This window comes from Corythoichthys intestinalis, chromosome 12 (genome assembly GCF_030265065.1).
Source record: "Corythoichthys intestinalis isolate RoL2023-P3 chromosome 12, ASM3026506v1, whole genome shotgun sequence".
In the NCBI taxonomy this organism is placed as follows: Eukaryota; Metazoa; Chordata; class Actinopteri; order Syngnathiformes; family Syngnathidae; genus Corythoichthys; species Corythoichthys intestinalis.
The window spans coordinates 34,835,976-34,858,328 of record NC_080406.1 but is presented as its reverse complement, the minus strand read 5'-3'; the positions used below and the strand labels follow the sequence as shown (position 1 = coordinate 34,858,328).

General features: G+C 38.6%; 1 protein-coding gene across 1 annotated transcript in view; it reads right to left on the bottom strand.

Moving 5' to 3' along the window:
• LOC130926924 (glypican-6-like) overlaps window positions 1–21,841 on the bottom strand; it is a 199,086-nt gene extending 177,245 nt beyond the window's left edge. The window contains exon 1 of the mRNA XM_057852250.1: window positions 21,435–21,841. Within this exon, the coding sequence (XP_057708233.1) occupies window positions 21,435–21,585 (151 nt within the window). The 5' untranslated portion in view covers window positions 21,586–21,841. The remainder of the gene's footprint in view (window positions 1–21,434) is intronic.
• Window positions 21,842–22,353: the final 512 nt, after the last annotated feature.

Below are 22,353 nucleotides of genomic sequence, written 5' to 3'. Positions count from 1 at the left end.
GTTAACGAGTTCCGTTCATAACCCAGGGACTACCAGTAAATTAAAACATATCTCCAAAATATGAAATGCTATGCTTGCGATGTTATTTTGGGGTCACTGAGTTTTATCATGCCCTTGTAAAAATATATAATTGGATGCAAAGGAACATGACTGATTGTTTTTATAAGGGCACACGCATTACCTCCTGGTACGTTAACTACAAATGCAAAGTTAAACAAACTGAAGATGATTCCCAGCTCTGCTCATTCATCTCCTCTTCCTTTTGGCAAACGATTCAGCGGAGGTTGTAAAACTCAAGTATTCCCCCGCTTCTCCTCTTTATGCGGACGTCGTCGCTCGGCTTCAGCAGCACAAACCAAGCAAACGACGGAGGAGAGTGAGCGTCACGGGACCAATTTGACATCATGAGTGCGAACACACCGACAGAAATACACTCTGTAGCACCAAATGTGATCATTTGTTTGAATTTCACCTTGTAGATGGGGGTGACAAGATCAGATTGTGTTGAAGAGGAGCAGGAATCGCCTTTAAAAAAAGACTCATTGAACGCCTACCAAAGTATTGTCTTCCTTTTTTTTCTGTAGACTGAACAAAAATTGGGTTTGCATCAAAGGATACTGGGGCACTTGTTTTACATTTTGTTCTGAAAAGTTTTCTGCAAACAGTTGTTTGTTATACCTCCACTCCCGACTTCTAAATGTTTGTTTTTATCACAAACAGTTCTTTTGGGAGATTGGTGACAGCTCTTGAAGTGTTTTTGTCATCAATGGCTTCTGGTTTTCCTTCATCTACCCGAGGTATGCTAATTGCTAGGGGTTAGAATTTTTTTTCTTGAACAGGGCATTCCAAATGGGTGAATTGTCTTTGTGAAATGTTTCTGAATAAATGTCCATCTTCTTTCGGATTCACGGTCACCTCTTATCCAAGCTTGGGTGGCTTTCTGGTTTTGATGTTGGTTACACTTTTAATGAGTATTATTGTAGTATGAAGAGACAAAACAAAATGTAACTTAATTTTAATACGAAAGGTGGATTACACACTAAATTGGTCGCCAGTCAGTCGTCGGACACCCATAGAAACAGACAACCATCCACAATCACACCACTAGTGACTATGAATCAATCACACACTACCCATAGGACAAATCATAAACTCAATGTATTTGAATTGGGGTTGACAGTGAATGATCATGTTTCACAACAAAATGTGTAGGGTCTCTATTGCCATCAATGGCAGGCAATGAGTTCATGTCTTCAGGGAAGCGAGACATTGATGTAAAGTGGTATGAAAAATTATCTGAACCTGGAAATTCTCACATTTCTGCTTAAAATCACCATAAAATGTGATCTGATCTTTATCAAAATCACACAGATGAAAAAACAGTGTCTGCTTTAACTAAAACCACCCAAACATTTATAGGTTTTCATATTTTAATGAGGATAGTTTGGAAACAATGACATAAAAGGGAAAAATAAGTAAGTGAACCATCACATTTAATATTTTGAAGCGCCCCCCCCCCCCCCCTTTGGCAGCAATAACTTCAACCAGAGGCTTCCTGTAGCTGCAGATCAGTCCGGCATATCAATCAGAACTAATCTTGGCCCATTCTTCTGCTGCAGTTCAGTCAGAATTCTGCGATGTCTTTGCCTGGTATACCACACTCACCGCTGTTCCAGCGTTTGAGTCTGGCGACCGTCCGGCAGATCAAATTCCGAGGGCGGAGCAAGCCACACCAAACAGACAGCGGAGTGGACCAATCAGCCACGTTGTTAAAGCGACAAGTAATTAGCGTGAGCAGAGAATGTAGACGTTTATTCAACATGGCTAGCGCGAGCCATGTTGACTGTTGTCAGTGACTTATGTCGATGTGTTTTTGGTAATTTAAAACTGGTGTTACCGCGGATTGGAACATATTTACGGCTCTCCATTTTGCCATCTGTGTTGTTGTAGAGATGACTTTCGGCGCACAAGAGTGACGTTACTCGTTAAGAACACGTCACGCAAATAAACGAACCTGATTGGACGGTTGATTTTGTACTTGTTCGAGAGGCCGTTAATGGGCTGGGTCCCAGACTATTTCTCTCAGTGTTTGAAAAATACAGCGAGAATAGTCTGGCATGAATCGGTGTCTTTAGGTCATGCCACAGCATCTCAATGGGGTTCAAGTCTGGATTTTGACTTGGCCACTCCAGAACGTGTATTTTATTTTTCTGAAACCAATCTGAAGTTGATTTACTTCTGTGTTTTGAATCATTGTCTTGTTGCAGCATTTATCCTCTTTTTAGCTTCAACTGTCTGACAGAAGGCCTCAGGTTTTCCTGCAAAACATCCTGATAAACGTTTGAATTCGTTTTCCCATTAATGATTGCAAGTTGTCCAGGCCCTGAGGTAGGGAATCACCCCTAAATCATGATGCTCCCTCCACCATGCTTCACGGTAGGGATCAGGTGTTGATGTTGGTGTGCAGTTCCATTTTTCACATGTGACTTTGTGTGTTACTCCCAAACAATTCAACTTTGGTTTCATCAGTCCACAAAATAGTTTGCCAAAATTTCTGTGGAGTGTCATACTGCCTTTTTGCGAACATTAAATAAGCAACGATGTTTTTTTAGACAGCAGTGGCTTCCACCGTGGAGTCCTCCCATGAAAACTATTCTTGGCCATAGTTTTACATATAGTTGATTTGTGCACAGAGATATTTGACTGTACCAGTGATTTCTGTAAGTCTTTGGACAGCCAATCTAGTTTTCTTTTTTACCTCTCTGAGTATTCTGCGCTGAACTCTTGGCGTCATCTTTGATGGACTGCCACTCCTTGGGAGAGAAGCAACAGTGCTAAACTCTCTCCATTTGTAGACAACTTCTCTGACTGCCAATTGATGAACATGCACACTTTTAGATATGGTTTTGTATCCTTTCCCAGCTTTATACGAATCAACAATCTTTGATTGAAGGTCTTCAGACAGCTCTTTTGACCAAGCCATGATGCACATCAGACAATTCTTCTCATCAAGACAATTCTTATCAGGTGTGTGTTTTATAGTGGGCAGGGCAGCTTTAAACCACTCATCAGTGATTGGGCACACAAATTGTTTGGTAAACATTGGTTTCAATTGCTCTTTAAGTCTCCTTAGGCTGAGGGTTCACTTACTTATTTTTTTTCCCCTTCTGTCACTGTTTGCATGCTATCCTCATTAAAATATGACGTATAAAGGTTTGGGTGGTTTTAGTTAAAGCAGACACTGTTTTTACATCTGTGTGACTTTGACACGGATCAGATCACAATGATGGTGATTTTTATGCAGAAATGTGAGAAATTCCAAAAGGTTCAGATACTTTTTCATACCACTGTACTTTAATAGAGGAAAGTAAACTACTTTTTTTCCGTTCATGTATGTACATTTGTAATATACTATATTGGAAAAACAGGGCCTATTTTGACCCTGCAATTTGACATTAAAGTAACCACTTCATATTTGGTTGTGTAATTTAACACTTGATGGGTTGGCAGGCTCTCCAGAGACCCAGCTATTTGTTTCCAAACAATTAAAAAGACACTTTTCAAAGATATGTCCCCTTCAACAATGATGCTGCCATATAGAGGACCTAACTGCAGGTGATTTGCGAGTGAATCTGAAGGATAGCATGGAAGTCATCGTAAAGCATTAACATGACAGCTCCATCTCGGCGTGTGTGATCGACAGGAAGGTCACACTAGTCTGGTAATACATCATCAGCCAATCCCAATACACCCCCCTTCCATGCAGGTACTTCCATTTAACCTTTCTAATCCTCTCCCAGCCATTACGTGACGTGAAGGAACCTGTGCACATTACACACTCCAGAGGAGCTCATTTGTGCCCTTATGCAAGCGGCCAAGGATCAAATAATATTACGGCTCGTATTTCAGTCCATCTCATGGCTGAGAGTAAACAACCAATTGAAACGGATGTGACTTTATCATGATGTGGCCTCCTGCGTATTGTAACATCTTATCTGGACCGCTGGCTCAAATTCAAACAGCATTCAGGGGTCGTCAGTGTGACATGTTTTCAAATGAAAACTGATGGCAAATAGTGCTCTTTGTTTAGACGACAAAAAGGAGACGTTGTCAACTTCTGGCAAAAATCTAACAGTGATGCTGAGATTTTGCCAATTACAGTGAATTCAAAGTACCGTAATTTCCCGAATATAAGGCGCACCCGTGTATAATGCGCACCCAGAATTTACTTGTAAAATGTAGGGGAATTTATTGCACCCGTTTATAACGTGCACCCTAATTTTAGCACCAATAAATAGAAGAATACAAGAAAACAGAGCTCGTATACAGATACAGAAATGTCATTTTACTGAATGGTGAAACACAGCACAAGCATGGCATATTGGTAGTTTAAAACATTACCATAAACTGACAATATTTACGGTAATAATATGATTTGACAACTTCTCCAACTTACCAGAATATAGGAGAAAACAAAACAGATGTGACTTTTCGTTTAAAACCTGCTGTATAACTTGCTCGTTTCATCATGATGAATAAATGTTTCTTCCATGGATTGATATGGTAAAATGAAAGTGAGAACGTAAGTCGGAAATCGGAGAGAGCTCATCGCTGTCGACACGACAGTAACAATAGGAACTATTGTTATAAGGGTTTGAGTTTCCCGACGGACAGATATAGTTGACGGACACACACAGGACGTCTGTGTTGTTACGTTTGTTATGGTCCGAGTTGCGGAGCTGCAATAAACGTTGACTCTAATAAGTTCAAGAAACTAAATTCTGTGCTTTATGAAGAGTCAAAAAAGCAAAATTTAACACAGACGAAATCATTCTGCCGATCAGACTGAAGTATTACTGAACCAAAATGGTGATGTCACGTACCGTAATGGTCGGCAACGGATCGCCGCATACGTTTCTTCAACACAACGTGGCCGTGTCAAAAAAAAAAAAAGTACATACATATATATATATATATACATATATATATTTCTGTCTCCATCCATGTACCCGTTTATAATGCGCACCATGGTTTTACAAGTTGATTTTGGGAAAAAAAAAAGTGCGCATTATATTCGGGAAATTACGGTGACATGATCTTATTCCGGGATCGTGGTCAACATGCAATAATATGACGACTGTCTCCCTGTTGGAAACAAAGGCATAAGAATGCACTCATAGGGCATTAGAATCCATTCATATGTCAAACTGTCATCACCATAAAATGTTTTTAAACTTTACCATAGCGCTGCCATGATTAATAGAAAAATGGACAACTAATCCATTATCAAATTCACGACAACTATTTTGTTGGTCAGTTAAAAAGAAAAAAAAGTCTGAATCCTTTCCTTTTGGACCTTTTAAATAGTATGCATGGATGTATGTATGTATGTATGTATGTATGTATGTATGTATGTATGTATGTATGTATGAATGTATATATGTATGTATGTATGTATGTATGCATGCATGCATGCATGCATGCATGGATGGATGGATGGATGTGTGTATTTTTAATTACCTTCTAAAAAAAATCTCACTTTTATTAGTTTCTATTTACATTTTTTTTTTTTTTTTTTAATTGAAAATATTTCAACTTCTTTGTGGGCATCTGCTGCATCCCTTACAATAACACCATGTTTTCACAGCACAAAAAAATTTAGTACGGTAAAGTGTATTCGTGTTTGGGGCTTTGAAACCTGATATAAGGTCGTACTATTTGTGTTGCACTCAATTGCTTGCTGTGTGATTTCTTTGAGATCGTCCGCTCCAGTTGTTTTCTGAAACACTGCTCTGTGTGCGGCACAACTGTGCAATAATCATGCTGTCTAGCATATTGATATTCTACAGCTGTGAGGTGGGTGAGTAACTCCAGAAATGAAAAAGCACAAACTAACACAGGTTTAGAAAGATTTGTGAATAATATTTGGGAATATTTAGTTTTTTTTTTTTTTTTGTTTTCACTATAACAATACACACCTTGGTGCATTTTTCAAAACTCAGTTTTTGAGTACATGCAATATTTATACAATGTTTGTAAACACTACCATCCATTATCCAAATTGGTTTTTGTTTACTATTTTCCACTATGTAAATCATTTTTGAGTGACCTGATAGCGCTTTCGAATTATTATTGCCATTATAGCTTATACTTAGGAGGTGGGTGCCTTCACAGAAAAACTGATGCGCTTTTGTGTGTTTACAGTATATGTAAATTCACTTTTTCTTGTTTTGTGTTTTATTTTATTTTTACATTTTGTGACAGGATTGATCTGAGTAGCCGTCACTGAATGTTTACCACTTTCCCATGTCCCTAAAAGTCTCAGTTCCTGTTCTGTGTTCAGGTTTGTGTGAGTAATTTCAGTTGGACTTCAGAACTTTCGATGTTTCTCTGTATTTTTCTACTTGTACTAAAAGGTTTGCCAACATAATAACTTAATTCTCTAAGCACGCATCTGCAAACAGCCTCCAGCCAACTCTTCCGTAGGCAGAATGGCGGCCTCGCTCTGACAAAAAGTCTATATTGGAGCTGTTAGACTTTGCTTCTCACCCTGACTCCACCTAACCCCAGAGCACCTCTTTGACGACAATAAAACTCAAAGATTGCCAAACATGCTGAGGTCATAACGGAGTGTAGGGCTGGGCGATCTGGCCTAAAAAAAAAAAAAAAAAAAGATCAAAATATTATTTGTTTTTTTATATTGTTTGATCTAGATTTTTGCTGTATAAGAGAGTAAAAGTCCCCGACGCAGCTTTGTTGTTATAAAAATAATAAACATTTGAGTGTTGTTGTCATTTTTTCCCCCCTATTTTTATGAGCAAGTAGTATCGGAATCGGCAAAAAAATATCTATAATATATATATATTTTTTAATTAAATCGTTTTCTAATTGTATTTAACGTTACAGACATAATGCGTTACACTCTTCCAGAGTCTTTAGTTTAAGCTTAAGGTAGGGTTATCAAATTTATTGCGTTAACAGCGAGAATTAATATTTTTTACATTTATCACGTTACAATATTTAACGCAATTAACGCATGCGCTGCACGACCCATTCACGCATCGTCGCGTTCAATCTATAATGGCGCCATTTTACCCATACGGTATATAGAGCTAAAAGGCAGTGTATAATGAGTAGAGTGAATTTTGGCAGCCTTTGTAGTCGTTTTTTAAATGGCTAAAGCCTTACATTCCCTCTCCCAACGATTAGAATAATCGTGGGAAGCAATGTGGGGAAGACAGGAAGTAATTGATCTTTTTCTTAACACCCTATGTTATTTCCCAATGCAGAGAAGATGTATCAATTGGTACCACGACGCACAGTCATGGTTGCACTTCCCATCATGCATTTGGGCAGAAGTTAAATGGCTACAGTATCATTTACTGAAAGCTTAACAAATACACTAGATGGCAATATTTAGTCACAATATACAAAGTCACATTTATCCTTTAAGAATTACAAGTCTTTCTATCCGTGGATCCCTCTCACAGAAAGAATGTTAATAATGTAAATGCCATCTTGAGGATTTATTGTCATAATAAACAAATACAGTACTTATGTACTGTATGTCGAATGTATATATTCGTCCGAGTTTTATTCATTTTTTTCTTAATGCATTGCCAAAATGTATATGACCGGGAAAAATTATCGGGAATGATTGGTATTTAATCGGGAGCACAAAAAAAAAAAAGCAATCGGATTGGGAAATATCGGGATCGGCAGATACTCAAACAAAAACGATCGGGATCGGATCGGGAGCAAAAAAAACATGATCGGAACAACCCTATTAAACACCATTACCAATCAATGGTGTCTTTCGTTATACTGTAGATTAGCATTGACCTGACAAGTTTTCCCAAAGAAAAGAATGTGAAGTTGATTTTGTATTTAAATTCACTGTATTGTTTTCTTTGTTATGTGTGTTTAATTTCACTGTTGACCTCAACTGGGGTGTATTAAACGTCATGAAAACCATCAATATTTTTCTCTTTTTGAAGGACTGTTCACTATCTACTAAATAGTTAGGCTCCATTTTCACTATGTTTGATAGATCAAATAAGTCATTGCTCATGATTAAAAATTGCCCAAAAATTCTTTGCAATCTATGTTTTCAATCGTAACATTGTCCAGGTCTGATTACACCATTAATGGCAGAAAACGAGTGAATACTTTTACTGTTGATTAATCTTGTCTTGGTGCAATTGGGAAACATTTGGAGCTGGTGTTTCATAGACCAAAAAATTGTACAATCAAAGTTGTGACCGACATATGAAACCTACCGTTTGTTCAGTTGTAACTTAATCATTTATGACAGCAGGGGTGCGCCAGACTCCAACAGCACCATTTATCAGGTCAACAGATACGAAAATACTTAAAGTGTCTAATAAAACCAACAAAGCGCTTCTGTGTATTCTAAATTTTAAAATTTAACTTGAATCAAGCTTCAATGAAAAGCGGGCAGGACGCACGCCTCAAGGGCATGACCATCCCGTGCGAATTTGCTGAGGCGCTCATAACAGCTCGCCTCTATATGACTCATTCAAAAGAGCAGATCAAACGGCGTCTATTCAGGGGGTGACATCATCTAGAGATGAAGGATGAAATTGTTCATTCGCTTCTCCAAGATGGCTTGTGAAGTCGGTGACATTGATGCAAAGGTGGGTTCGTTATCTAAGGCACCGGTGAACAGGTGGGCTTTTTATCAAATATGCACGATGTGATAGACGTGCCATATGGGATTATACAATGTTTTTCCTCTTTCTCTTTTCAATTGAGTGCAAAACAAGATTGCTGTCAGAGACTAACACAAAAATGGAGAACTTTGGATTTGTGGACTACAAAAAGTGTTGTAAAACACTGTTTTTCAATACAGCCCTCATATTGGATCTTTTGAGATGGTTCATGTCCCTGCAATGTAGTGTCCTGAGCTGTTAAATCAGCATTTAGGAGAACCAAACACATTCCGTGTTGGTTGTAATTTGAAACAAGCGCTACAGTACGTCTCCACACTTCATCCCATTCAGCTTGGCTTCAACAAAATTCCTCCCCGTGAGACACTTCTGCTGATGCAGGATGAAAAACGCTCGTGCTATGCGCGCCGTGTGCCAAGATTTTTAGATGAAACCATCACTTCTTCTGCAAACTCACCTTTACGCTTAGCCCCTGACTTTAATTCCTCTAAACACAGCTGTTTCTGTTTTCAACGCATGACCGGTAAAACCATCATGCTTTTGCAGCTGTTTCTTATTGTGTTTCGTCTTGCCAACGAATTCAACAATTGGAAAGTGGTCTGTAATGCGAGGTAAAGTGAATTATGATATTTCCCACATTCACACAATGCTAAGTAATCTCTCAGGAATTTAGTGCGAAATCGTCAAAAACTGAAAAATGTTATTACGTTTTAACTGGAGCCTGAAGTATTTTCACGCAACATGAGAAAATCCATTCATATTCTGTTACATAAACAATAAGAGATTTCCAGTCCTGTAGCTGGTGGTAGCGAAGATGACAAAATGGTTTCCAACTGCCACTCACATGCCAAAAGCATTGCAATAATACACTTTAATTTCACTTTGTACTGAATTACATAACTTATTTCAGGCTTACTTCGTTGCCGACATTCGCAGTAAAAATGGAACAGACGTCTATCGCCGCCACTGGCATTCAGCGAGTCAAGAGAAACGTACAGAATCACATTGGGCGCATCAAAACTGAAATATCCGGACTCCAACACCAGTCTGAAATGAATTCCCTGAGCAAAAATGTAAGTTTATTAGATTATAAGCTAAATGACAATTTTGATAACACTGACATCTTTAATAATATCACAGTGGCATCATTTGGAATTTTATGGGACATGTAGTCTACCAATTGGGCTAGATTTAGACAATGATATTTTGTTTTAAAAATATTTCACAAAGAAGTGATGCTGTTGTCACTTGTTATTCTTACTGAGCAAGAGATAATGAGGAAGATGACAATTTGAAAAAGGGCGAGACATTCTTAACTTGCTTCCCACCACATGTTCTGTTATTTTTAAATATCACACTCATTTCTTTTTTCAATTACTTTGAGCATCACACTCATCATTTCCCCTTAAGGAATAATTCTACTAAGTGCAGTACAGTGTGTGGCAGCCATGGCAAGAAGTAGTCGTTGTGGTGGTGAGGGGGACATTACCAGGTATACATGTACTTTTTTAAATTACATTTTCAGTGGAGTGGGTAAAGGCAAAATGATGGAAATAAAAATGGGGGGTGGGTGAACTTTTTTTTTACCTGAGATAAAAACTATTTAAAAGAAACAAAACAATAACGAAACGAAACTGTATAGTGTTCAAAACTACTCCATTCCATTCCATTCTTTTTTCTCTCACTTATCCGAGGTCGAGTCGCGAGGGCAGCGGCTTCAGCAGGAAAGGCCAGAGTTCTCTCTACCCAGCCACTTCATCCAGCTCTTCTTATACAGTGTATCACAAATGTGAGTACACCCCTCGCATTTCTGCAGATATTTAAGTATGTATATGGCGAAAACATTAAGGTGACTTGAAGTTCCGCTCTGAGACCCCTAATTTGGGTAATTTTCAAAATTGTCCGATATGCATGTGTGATACATCATTAGAAAGCTTAAAATCTCAATTTTCTGGGGGAAGAAAAATTTTAAAAAGGAGGGCATCTAAAAATAAATAAATAAATAAATAAATAAACAGCAAAACCCTAACTGGAGACAAGAGCACGCAAGAGCAGAATTAAAGACGCCATGATTTTAACAAGATATTATTGCGTACTTTGTTTTTATCCAAAACTCCATGTAGCATGTATCACCGAGCGTCAAGACACAGCTGTGAATGGCCAAAGCGGGATTTTGGGGGGATTTTATGGGTGAAACATGGTGATTTAACAACGGTCGCGATGCAATCGCGATCGCAGACAACAAGGAGTGCAGTGTTTCCCCTAGGATTTTTTGAAGCTGCGGTGGTGGGCTGCATCGGAGTCGGACTGCCTCACCATGTCGTGCTCCGGCCAAAATTGCATGATATAATGAATTTTTTTTTTTTTTTTTCACATTTTATTTCCCAAAAGAACCATAACAAAGATCTATTTGAAATATTTCATGAGCCAGGCTAATGTCGTAGCTCTCAGCTACGGTTCATGTACGTAAAATGCGTAGCTGATTACCGTTACATTACCCTACGTAATACTTTTTATTGGCCCTAATATGTACTACATTAACACAACAATAATAGTACTTCTGTTAATGGACCAGTGGCGTAGGTTCGCATAGGGACGTTAGGGACATGACACTAGGAACTTTTCAGGATGCTCAAATTTTCCCCACCAAATTTTAAGCAACCTTTTTGCATTATATAATGAGTTCAATTATAGAGGTCATTTAGATCGTCTTCACATATTTTGTAAGGATAGAATTGACCCTACCATTATCAGGTGAATTACTTTCCTTATGATCAGACTTACACTGACACCATTTTTTCCCCCTCTAACGCACGTTTGATTGGCAGTTGACTAAATTCCCTTGTTTTCAATCCACTAGAAATAACTAAAATTATCTGCCAGTGCGTTAAGTAAATTTTACTCAGATTTCTTGAAATAAGATTATTATAGCTATTTTTTAACACACTTATTTTAAGCAAAAAAAAAAAAAAAGTTTTTCATCAGTAATGTTCTTAATTCAACAAGTGATATTGTTCAAAACAGTATTTGAAAGCGTTTTCCCCCTTGATTATGCTGGAAAATGACCAACCTTTAGATGTATGGGCTTAATAAGAACAAATGGTAATATTAAAGTAAAGTAAATTGAATAATCTGACCCATTAATCTGTTAACTAGTCTTTAACACTCAAAACAAGATGGAGAAAATTATTTGAATAGATTTCAGAAAAATCATCGTATTAAAATGTTCTAAATTAGCAGTGTGAAAGTTGGTACGTCAATACAGATTTTTTTTTGCATTAATCATTTAGCCTATCAATTAATTAGGTTCAAATTGGTGGTGAGAAATGTAGCCCTGACCCCCGTTCACCCAATCTGTTGGGTCTTATTACGGTAATGTCCGTCCCCAGCAAAAAGTGTACATGGAGGTTATGCTGTTATATCGTCCCTACCAATATTGAGACCAAACCTACGCCTTTGTAATGGATCCATTTTAAGGAGTAGGGGGAAATTCTAATTGCCGTGTAAAGAAATCTAAAAGTTTCGGTGAGAAAGTGAATATTTTTTTGTTGTTGTTCGTGAACTCCATTTCCACACAAACGCACATTGAGGTACCAATTAGCTCAGCAAGGAGAGTAATTTTTCGAGTGTCCCAGAGCTCGCAAAACTTGGATAAAAAGAGCACATTTATCAAGGTTTCGTCAGCCGCGATTGCGTATATCCGTCCGCCGAAAAAGCCTGGTAGCAGATATAATAAGTACACCTGCCCCTCTGCTACTGAACACGTTGTTGATATTAGCGCGGTGGCGCTCTCCCCGCCTCTCGGCGCAATTTCATTCAAATTTGCCGTTCCGTCCAAGACGGCTGTCCACTGCTTACTTTCGCCGAAAAGTCCGATCCAAAATACTGTAATGCCCCGGATGGGGGGAAGAAGGAGAGGAGTCTGTATTGGCTTACCCACTTTAATGTGGCAACAATAATAAAGAAAAACAATAACAAAATAACAGCGGGCTTCCATGACATGCGACCGCTATCTCCCTTCCCTCTACGTCACAGCCCCTCCTCCGATCGTCTCTTAAGGGGGCCTCGCAGAGCTACGGACATTACAATACACAATGAATAGGTTGGCGCTGAACCCTTCACACTAGGCTGCCGCTAGTTTGAAACGGCCTTAATTTTTTTTTTTTTTTTTTAAACATCTGTTTTGCACGGCGTGGCGGCTTTTATTTTGGTGTGGCGGTGCGCCACAATAATTAATATGTAGGGGAAAGCCTGGAGTGGTCGAGATTTTCTTTTTCATATATTTACCCTTTTAAACGTTATTTTTCAAATTTTCTTTGTTTGGATCGATTATTTATCATCTAACATATGGGAGAAAGTGCGACAGTAACAAAAAAAAAAATACAATTAAGCGATAGTTATGATAGTTTTTTACAGATGCCATTTTTTTCATTGTGACACAATTTGTTTAAAAGTATAAAATATGCGAGTGAATAATTTTTTTAGGTCTTTTTTTTTTTTTTTTAAACAAAATATGAGACATCAATTAATCATTCTAAGCTAAAAAAAACAGACATTTTGAATAATAAATATAATTAATTACCTTCGTTTTATGGCTGGGTTGAATCAAAAGCGGTTGCGCAACGTCTGTAAATGGGGGTTTTCAGTGTAAAACGGACAAATTAAAAATAGTTTGGGGGCTTAATGAGCCATGAATCTGCTATGGCAGCATATAGACATATTGTATTAAAAATAGTTTGGGGGCTTAATGCGCCATGAATCTGCTATGGCAGCATATAGACATATTGTTCTATCAAAAACAACAGTTGTTTTGGCTTAAAATACAGCAGTTTCCTTTAAACGGGAGTGCAAAAGCAGAAACTGCTTTTTCAGCCTTGTCTGTGTTTTCCGCCATATCTTTTCATGGGACAACACTAACAAAATGACACTTTGACACAATGAAAAGTAGTCTGTGTGCAGCTAAAGCGCTATAGAAGTATAACACCATTTATATAATACAGATAATTTATTTTCCCCTCAGAATAACTAGTGGAGTACTGTTTGTCATTTTCCCTCCAAAATGTCATGTGACTCGTTACAGGAGTGATGTCAGCATTGCTGCAGAGAGTGAAGAGGTTGGGGGTTAGCCTGTTAGTGCTCAGACCATACGCCGCACTCTACATCAAATTGGTGTGAATGGCTGTCACCCAAGGTGGAAGCCTCTTCTGTAGACGGTACACAAGAAAGCCAACAAACAGTTGCTGAAGACATGTTAACAAAGCACATGGATTACTGGAACCATGTCCTATGGTCTGCCACATACAGTTTGCTGAAGACATGTCAACAAAGCACATGGATTACTGGAACCATGTCCTATGGTCTGATGAGACGGGCGGGCTTTTTTGTGTGCCGTCTTCAGAAGAGGCTTCCTCCTGCGGTGACAGCCATGCACACCAAATTGATGTAGAGTGGGGCATATGGTCTGAGAACCAACAGGCTCACCCCCCACCCCTTCAATCTCTGCAGCAGTGCTGACAGCACTCCTGTATCAAGTCACATGACATTTTGGAGGGAAAATGACAAGCAGTACTCAATTTGGACATTTAGGGACGTACGTAGTTTCTAAGGGGTGTACTTACTTTTGTTGCCAGGGGTTTAGATATTAATGGCTACATTTTGAGTTATTTTGAGGGGAAAATAAATTAACTCTATTATATAAGCTGCACACAGACTGCTTTTCATTGTGTTGAAGTGTCATTTTGTCAGTGTTGTCCCATGAAAAGATATACTTAAATATCTGCAGAAATGCGAGGGGTGTATCACTTTTGTGATACACTGTAGGTGAGGGTAGGAACGTAGATCAATCGGTAAATAGAAAGCTTCTTATTTAAGCTCACTCCCTCTTCAACATGACGGACCGATGCAGAGTCTGCATGACTGCAGACGCGGCACCGATCTGCCTGTCGATCTCCCATTCCATTCCATGAACAAGACCCCAAGATACTTGAACCCCCCCCTTTAGGGATACAAAACAAAAAATAATCCTAAAAATAAAGAAAACTCAACAAATTAATTTGAAATTATGAACTCTTGAAAACAAGCAACATCACTCTAAAAAAACCCGAAACAAGTTTCCTACGCTAACTGAAAAAACATCTAAATTAAATATAACTAAATTTGATGACAATTCCAAAACTATTGCACTGCACAATAAATAAATAAAATCAGCAATTTCAATATTTTAGGTGAAGTGGGCAACTGGTAAGTAGTTATAACTCACACTTCTTAGTGAATTGGCCTTCCGTTAGGTAGAAGCAACTCATAAATTTATTATTTATTATCCTAACTTGCTAAAATAAGTCAGGAATACTCAAAATAATTAACTTGTGATGAAAAAACAAAAAAAGATATCGGTTAAAACTCAATATTTGAAGTCAAATGGATTTCCGTTATGCAGTTACAACTCAAAATGTTGTGTTCAACCTTTCAAATATTAACTTTATCAAATTAAAAAGGAACTATCAAAATAAAATAAAAATACCCAAGAGAACTTAAAAATCAAGTAATGTCTACTTAAAATCTTCAATTAGCAGGACTAAACGGAATTTTATGTTTTGCAGTGTAACTGTAGAGATATTTGTTCCGATATGTTCGTTTTACTTGATGCATTCATTTCGATATCATTCTGGCTTTCTGAATTTAGAAGATAACGATTGCAGCTCACATCTTCTTCCCTGAAGCAAGGTAATAAACAGATAACACAGTGGCCTAATAAAATTCCACTTTCTTGTGAGCATTGTGAATCTCACCTTATAAAAGTAATTAGTTAGTTACAAATTACTTCTCCCAAAGTAATTGAGTAAGTAACTCAGTCACCTCATTGTAAGTGTAATTAGTTACTTAGCAAAGTATTAATGTTACTTTTCAGGTTCTACACTTTTTCATCTTCTTTTCCTTTTGACTTTTCCCTTCAGGAGTCACCACAATGAATCAGTTGACTCCATCTAACCCTGTCCTCTGAACCTCTGCTCTCACACCAACTACCTTCATGTCCTCTTTAACTACATCCATAAACCTCCTCTGGACATGCCCAAACCATCTCAGTCTGGCCTCTCTGACATTCTCTACAAAAATTCTAACATATGCTGTCCCTCTGATATGCTCATTCCTGATCCAATCCATCCTGATCACTCCCAAAGAGAACCTCAACCTCGCCATCTCTGCCAACTCCAGCTCTGCCTGCTGTCTTCTCTTCAGTGGGGCTGTCTCCAGACCAAACAAAATAGCTGGTCTCACCCCAGTTTTATAGAAATTTCTTTTCATTTGAGCTAAAACCCTTCTATCACACATCACACCTGACACATTTCACGTTCCAGCCTGCATGCACACACTTCTTCACTTCTTTTCCACACTCTCCATTGCTTTGGACTTTTAAGCCTAAATCCTTAAACTCCTCCACCTTCTTGGTCTCTTCTCCCTGTAACCTCACTCTTCAACTTGGGTCCTTCTCATTTACACACAGGTACTCCGTCTTGATACGGCTAACCTTCATTCCCCTTCTTTCCAGTACAAACCTCTACACCGGTAGTTTCTCCTCCACCTGTTCCCTGCTCTCATTACAGATCACAATGTCATCTGCAAACATCACAGTCAATGGAGATTCCTGTCTAACCTCTGTCTGTCATCCTCCCCATTAGAGCTGATCCTTGAAGTAGTCCCACCTCCACTTTGAACTCCTCCGTCACACCAACAGCACAACTCACCAATTCTATGACATCTTTCACATCAAATATGTTCATATTAACTCAATGAATTGAACTGATTAAAAAAAAAATAATCACATTTTTTTTTCTCAAATTTCACTTATACAGTGTATCACAAAAGTGAGTACACCCCTTGCATTTCTGCAGATATTTAAGTATATCTTTTCTTGGAACAACACTGACAAAATGACACTTCAACACAATGAAAAGCAGTCTGTGTGCAGCTTCTGTAATAGAGTTAAATTATTTTCCCCTCATAATAACTCAAAATATAGCCATTAATATCTAAACCCCTGGCAACAAAAGTGAGTACAGCCCTTAGAAACTATGTACATCCCTAGATGTCCAAATTGAGTACTGCTTGTCATTTTCCCACCAAAATGTCACGTGACTCGTTAAGCATCGTTAAGCATCGTCAGAATTGCAGCAGAGATTAAAGAGGTGGGGGATCAGCCTGTTAGTGCTCAGACCATTCACCTCACTCTACATCAAATTGGTGCGCATGGTTGTCACCCCAGGAGGAAGCCTCTTCTGAAGACTTTACACAAGAAAGCCCACAAACAGTTTCCTGAAGACATGTCAACAAAGCATAGGTATTACTGGAACCATGTCCTATGGTCTGATGACACGGGCAGGCTTTCTTGTGTACCGTCTTCAGAAGAGGCTTCCCCCTGGGGTGACAGCCATGCACACCAATTTGATGTAGAGTGCGGCGTATGGTCCTGCCTCGCTTGTCTTTGCTCAAGTTGTTCTGATTAACCCTTTAACACCGAACGTGTCGACAGCGACGCATTTACGCATATCGTCTTTGAAGCTTCGTCACGCTGTAATTATGTCACCCACGTTCCGCTGGTTGGTCTTGTTTGAAAGTGTGGAAGTTGATGTCCACACCAGTTTTTATTTGAAGATAATGTCATTTGAGTTTTATAGTTTTATTGCACTCATAAATATGCATTAAAACGCTGCATGGACCATGTATCCATCTCCATATTTCCATCATTTCTTGTCCTTTTTCAAAATCGAAAGCAGCACAAAAGACTACAAATCCCAAGAGCCGTTGTGATGTCAAGAAGGACGAACCGAATGTGATCATTTTTAATAAATTTTCGAGCGAGGCGCCAACTATTGAAAGGGAGGCATGCGAAGCAGGCAACGGCTGGTGTTGTGCCGAAAAATAGCCGCCCCGCGCGAGCGACTTTGAAACGTGCAGAATGAATCTAAAACTACATTTAGCGCAAGCTAATGCATTATTTCATGAACTCAAGGAAGAAGATGAGCTGTATTTGTCGTTGTTTTCTTGGGAGGAGTCGGTGTCTCGGCGAGTAGAAGTGACAGCAGCGCGCAAACAGCGAAAGAGTAGGCTGTGTGACGTTGTGTGTGACGCAGCTCCGTGACCTGTTCAAGAAGAAGCTTTATTGAGTGCGCAAAAAAAAAAAAAAAAAACTTTATTGGGTCGCATGCCTGAAAATTTTGAATTGAACTGAACTACTTGTCAATATTTTTTTAAATACTTTTTTTCAATGTTATATATATATTTTCTTCACTATAATCTTTTCAATTTTTATGTAGATGTGTATTGGAGAAGCTTGATTGCATGTACGTATATACTTTTCATAAGATGATGGGTACAACACCTAACTTCACAAAGAGATATCCTCCAAACACTTTTTGTGTTAGATGATATATATAATTTTTTTCTCTCACTATTTTGCACAGTATATAACCTGTTTTGACCATAGTATGTTTAAAGGCCAAAAACGCCTATGACCATACCTGCTGTTTGTGTTGAATAGTTAAACATAAAACTATTCAATCTTATTTTTTTCTATTGAATGTTTATCCTAACAAGTTGAATAAATATTATCAAGCTTCAAAACGGTTGGTCGAGCATGTTTGGTTGTCAATGGGACATCAACATTACAAATTTTGAAAAAAGATTTTGGGATTTTTTTTGTCTTTTTGGGTCCAAAATGTGGATTATAATTGGTCAGTGAAGAAAAACACAGTTTAGACATGAAGTTCAAGGTGTCCTGAAAAAAGGGACCCAACTTGGCCACTGTAAACAATTTTTTCTTTGAAATATAAAGGCACCATCAAATGCATGCAATTTCGGCCAAAATAGGCTTAGGTGTTAAAGGGTTAAAAAACATCATACAAGGTTCATGGATATGTCATTGAAGAAAAGTTTAGGGCAAGTGACTGTTTTTGATAATGACAACAAAATATAAATATCTATATTGTAGCGTCTACAAGGACAACGCCAACTTGGTGATGATAATGCACACTCAGCAGGAAAACAATACATTATTTTCAATTAATTGTATCCACCTGGACACCAGGAACTGTATGTTAAAAAAAAGTTGCCCTTAAGTTTAAGATGATGCTCGCCACGCTAAATGCTAATGCTAATGAGAATGCTATGGTAACGTTCTGAGCCACCTAGCCAATCATCATCGCGTTTGCAACGGCGTCACGACCCCCTTCCCTCGTCCCGCTCTGCACGCTCCAGGGCAGGCAGGCACGCGGATGTATGACAAAATCAGACAACTTGTGCTTCATTCAACCAAATTGTCGTAACGTGGCCTTTCACATCCTCAGTAACGGCATTGTAAAGAGAGGAAAAGTAATTGATTACATTACTCACTACTGAAAAAATACCATTAGAAACGCCGTTATACTCTTACGCTGTAAACAACACTGCCTGTGAGCCACTTTGTGGGTTAACGTGGGGGCCTGCTTATTCACATGGGAAATGACAAAAAGTGTTGGTGTTGAGAGATCAAGGCGGATCTTCTCTCGGGGACGCTTGTCCTGGCCAGCCAGCTTTTAATTACGGTTTCCTTAATTAATGTCTTTTCTCAGGTAATCATTGCATTCTTTCTGTTCCTGAAATGTGTGTCATCATCACCTGTTCATTAAGTAAATAAAAAAAACCTTTGAAAGGAGAAAATCGATTTTTTTCATCTTCATAAGCTTAAATCGAATGCTGTTTCGCTTTGAAATTCATATGTGGAAACGATTCTCTTGGCACACAACTACCAGGAGATGGCAACAATGTGACATTTTAGAAATGTGAAAACAAGCTGTTTCTGGCAGGGAGAGCCACATTTTGATTAAAATAACCTAGTTCTACTTATGATAACTAATGAAAAGAAAATGGTAGAAACTATTACTTTATGTTGATGAGCTTCTTGGAAAATTATCTAAAATGCTGGCATTCAAGAGTTGGCTGTTCAGAAAATAGCTGGATGTCTGTGAATGAGCTGAATTTTCACTACAAGGACAAAATGCTAAAATATGTGAATTATTTAACTGCATATTTTTATCTGCAGTGATTATTTGATGGGAAAAGTCCGGCATCTCCAGTTGGTAGCCCTCATATTCAGTCTATCAGTCAGCTATATAATATAATTGGAAGTGAGACGTGCTTTAATTGCCTTTTATGGGATTTTTAATCATGTGGAAAAGAGTCCCTTGTGGTCGGAGACACTTAAGCGAGTGGAAGCCGCAGTTCCGCTCGGCTATGTCGCTAAAACGTACGCGAGGAAGGGTTAGTTAATCTGCTTATAGCTGACCATTCATTATCCATTATCTATGCACGCAGGGAGCAACACGGAGCAGGCAGGCAGGCAATCTCACCACAGCTGCCTGGAGGGACTCTTCACATTTGGATTAAATATTGTTATCGTCTTGTAGAGCAGCTAGAGCATAATTAACTGCCGTTCTTTAAGAAAGGAAAGATACCCGTGTTGACCACTGACCTCTGTGAATGAGTTTGATGGGTGCAATTCAATGGCAACAAAGGAAAATTGGGAGAACAGAAGATGAGAAAATGTGTTGCCGTGAAAAAAAGTTGAAACTCTATCAAGATTTTTTTTTTTTTTTTGCTGAATAAAAGCAACTGAATAAAAACTGACCCATTTATTTGTGTTTCTCTCTCAACAGGATAACTTCAAGTGAAGTTTTGACTTTAATCATGTAAAATTACTTACAAAATATCTTTTACAGAAAAAAAAAATATTACAGTATATTCTTGTAGGAAAATAATGAAAACGTCTTTACGCTTGTATAATAATTTCCCTTCTTGTACACAAATTTGTTTTTCATATAGTTTTAATCTTTTTTCCCATTATAAATACCTTTCTTGCAATGGCAAAATATTTTTTTGCAAAATCTGAATTTAGAATTGTATTTTTCACATTGTGATTAATCATTCATATAGGTTACGAACAATTCCCAAATAATGATCAAAAAGTCGTATATGTTGATACAGTGCTTATTGTTTTTAGTTGTCTTACATCTTATCTCAATAGCACTACTTTTTTCTTCAAAATACTACAATTTCATTTTAGTTTTCCCTCATAATGTTACTTTTTTATTGTTTCATACTACAGTGTCGCCTCAGTTCACAAACTTAAAAAAGTCTGTGACTATACAAACTAGGATATTTGCGAATCAAAGCAATGGCTCCCATTATAATGACTGTAAATAGAATCAATCAATTTCCTCTGCAAAACTAAGTCACCTTCGCACAGTAAGAACAGAATAGAGGAGCAGAGGGCGGGGCCCATGGACAGGGAGCCACATAGAAAACCTGATCAGAGAGCCTCTCGACATCCTGCCTGCAAAATGGTATTCACTTGATGTGACAGGAAGCACAACCAATGGTTCGAAATTGATGCGGTGACCATTCGTGAACCAAATTAATACTTAGTGCATGGTAATGAAATTTTAATCTCATGAAATATTGAAAATTATGTTATTCCCACCATTAAATGTTTGACTTTATTCTTGCCATGATACCCCTTCATGTTACTATTCTGTCAGGTTGCTTATTGGCAGGTTTAAAACTTTTGGCATGCACATGAAAATTGAACAAGTGTTTGAGGTGTTGCACAATCAGTATCAAACCAAAAATGCACAAGTACTCTCTTGAATCTTTCACACTCATAAATGAGTACTTAAGTATCATGGGCTTGATGGTATCGCATGCAAATCTTACCTGGGATCTCCTGGAGGGGGACATGCGAGAAGCTGAAGCCCCCAGCTGCACAAGCCTCCCTCACCTGGCTGCAATTCCTCCCTTTCAGTTCTGCTCTGGCTGCGATGCACAGCGCAGAAAAAGTGTAAACCACAATCTCCAGTTTGAGCATCGTGGACTTATCCTGGAGCTAATAAAAAAAAAAAAAATCTAAAGATCCTCGTGGATTTCAACCTTTCACTCAATTAGTGCCTGAACAGCCAAGTAAGCACTTGTCCCTGAGCAGAAAAGGTGTTTAAAATGCAGCAAGGGGTTCTTAATTGAGACGCCCCACCATGCACCGCAGGAGAGATGGAGCACATAGAGGTGCCACATGGATCCAGAAAAGGGAAGCGCTCTCCCGGCCGCCTGCGCTCAACTTGACTGTGCCCGGCAGCAGACGTACAGACGGAGAGCCTCAGCGTGCTGCGTTCAAGTGCGACCGCTGTGCGAGTGTCTGAGAGGAGGAGAGGAGAGACTGCGCATCAGATGCTTAGGCAATGTAAAGCGGCTCACAAAATGTGGACTGGAGTACACTGCACACAACACTTCCAAGTAGTAAAGAGGGGAGTAACTTGGAATTGTAGTCGTGGTATGCGTCTATGCATAAAACCTTACCAGGGTGCAGAGGCGTTAAGGGGGTGGGGGTGGGGGTGGCAGTGCCCAACCACGGACACGCTCTGCCCCGCCAAAGAAAACTGGATGTAGTACTAACGGTAGTCTTGGCCACCGTTTGCTTAAAGATAAGACCTGTTTAATTGTTCTTAGTGAACAACTCAAGTGTCTGTAGCAGTTAAACATTGTTTTCTGTTACTGGAAATTACTAAACATGGTAATTTTCCTGCACTTTCAGTCAAAATTAAGTTCTCGTGTTAGTGACTGAAGTCAGTCTGTGTTGTCT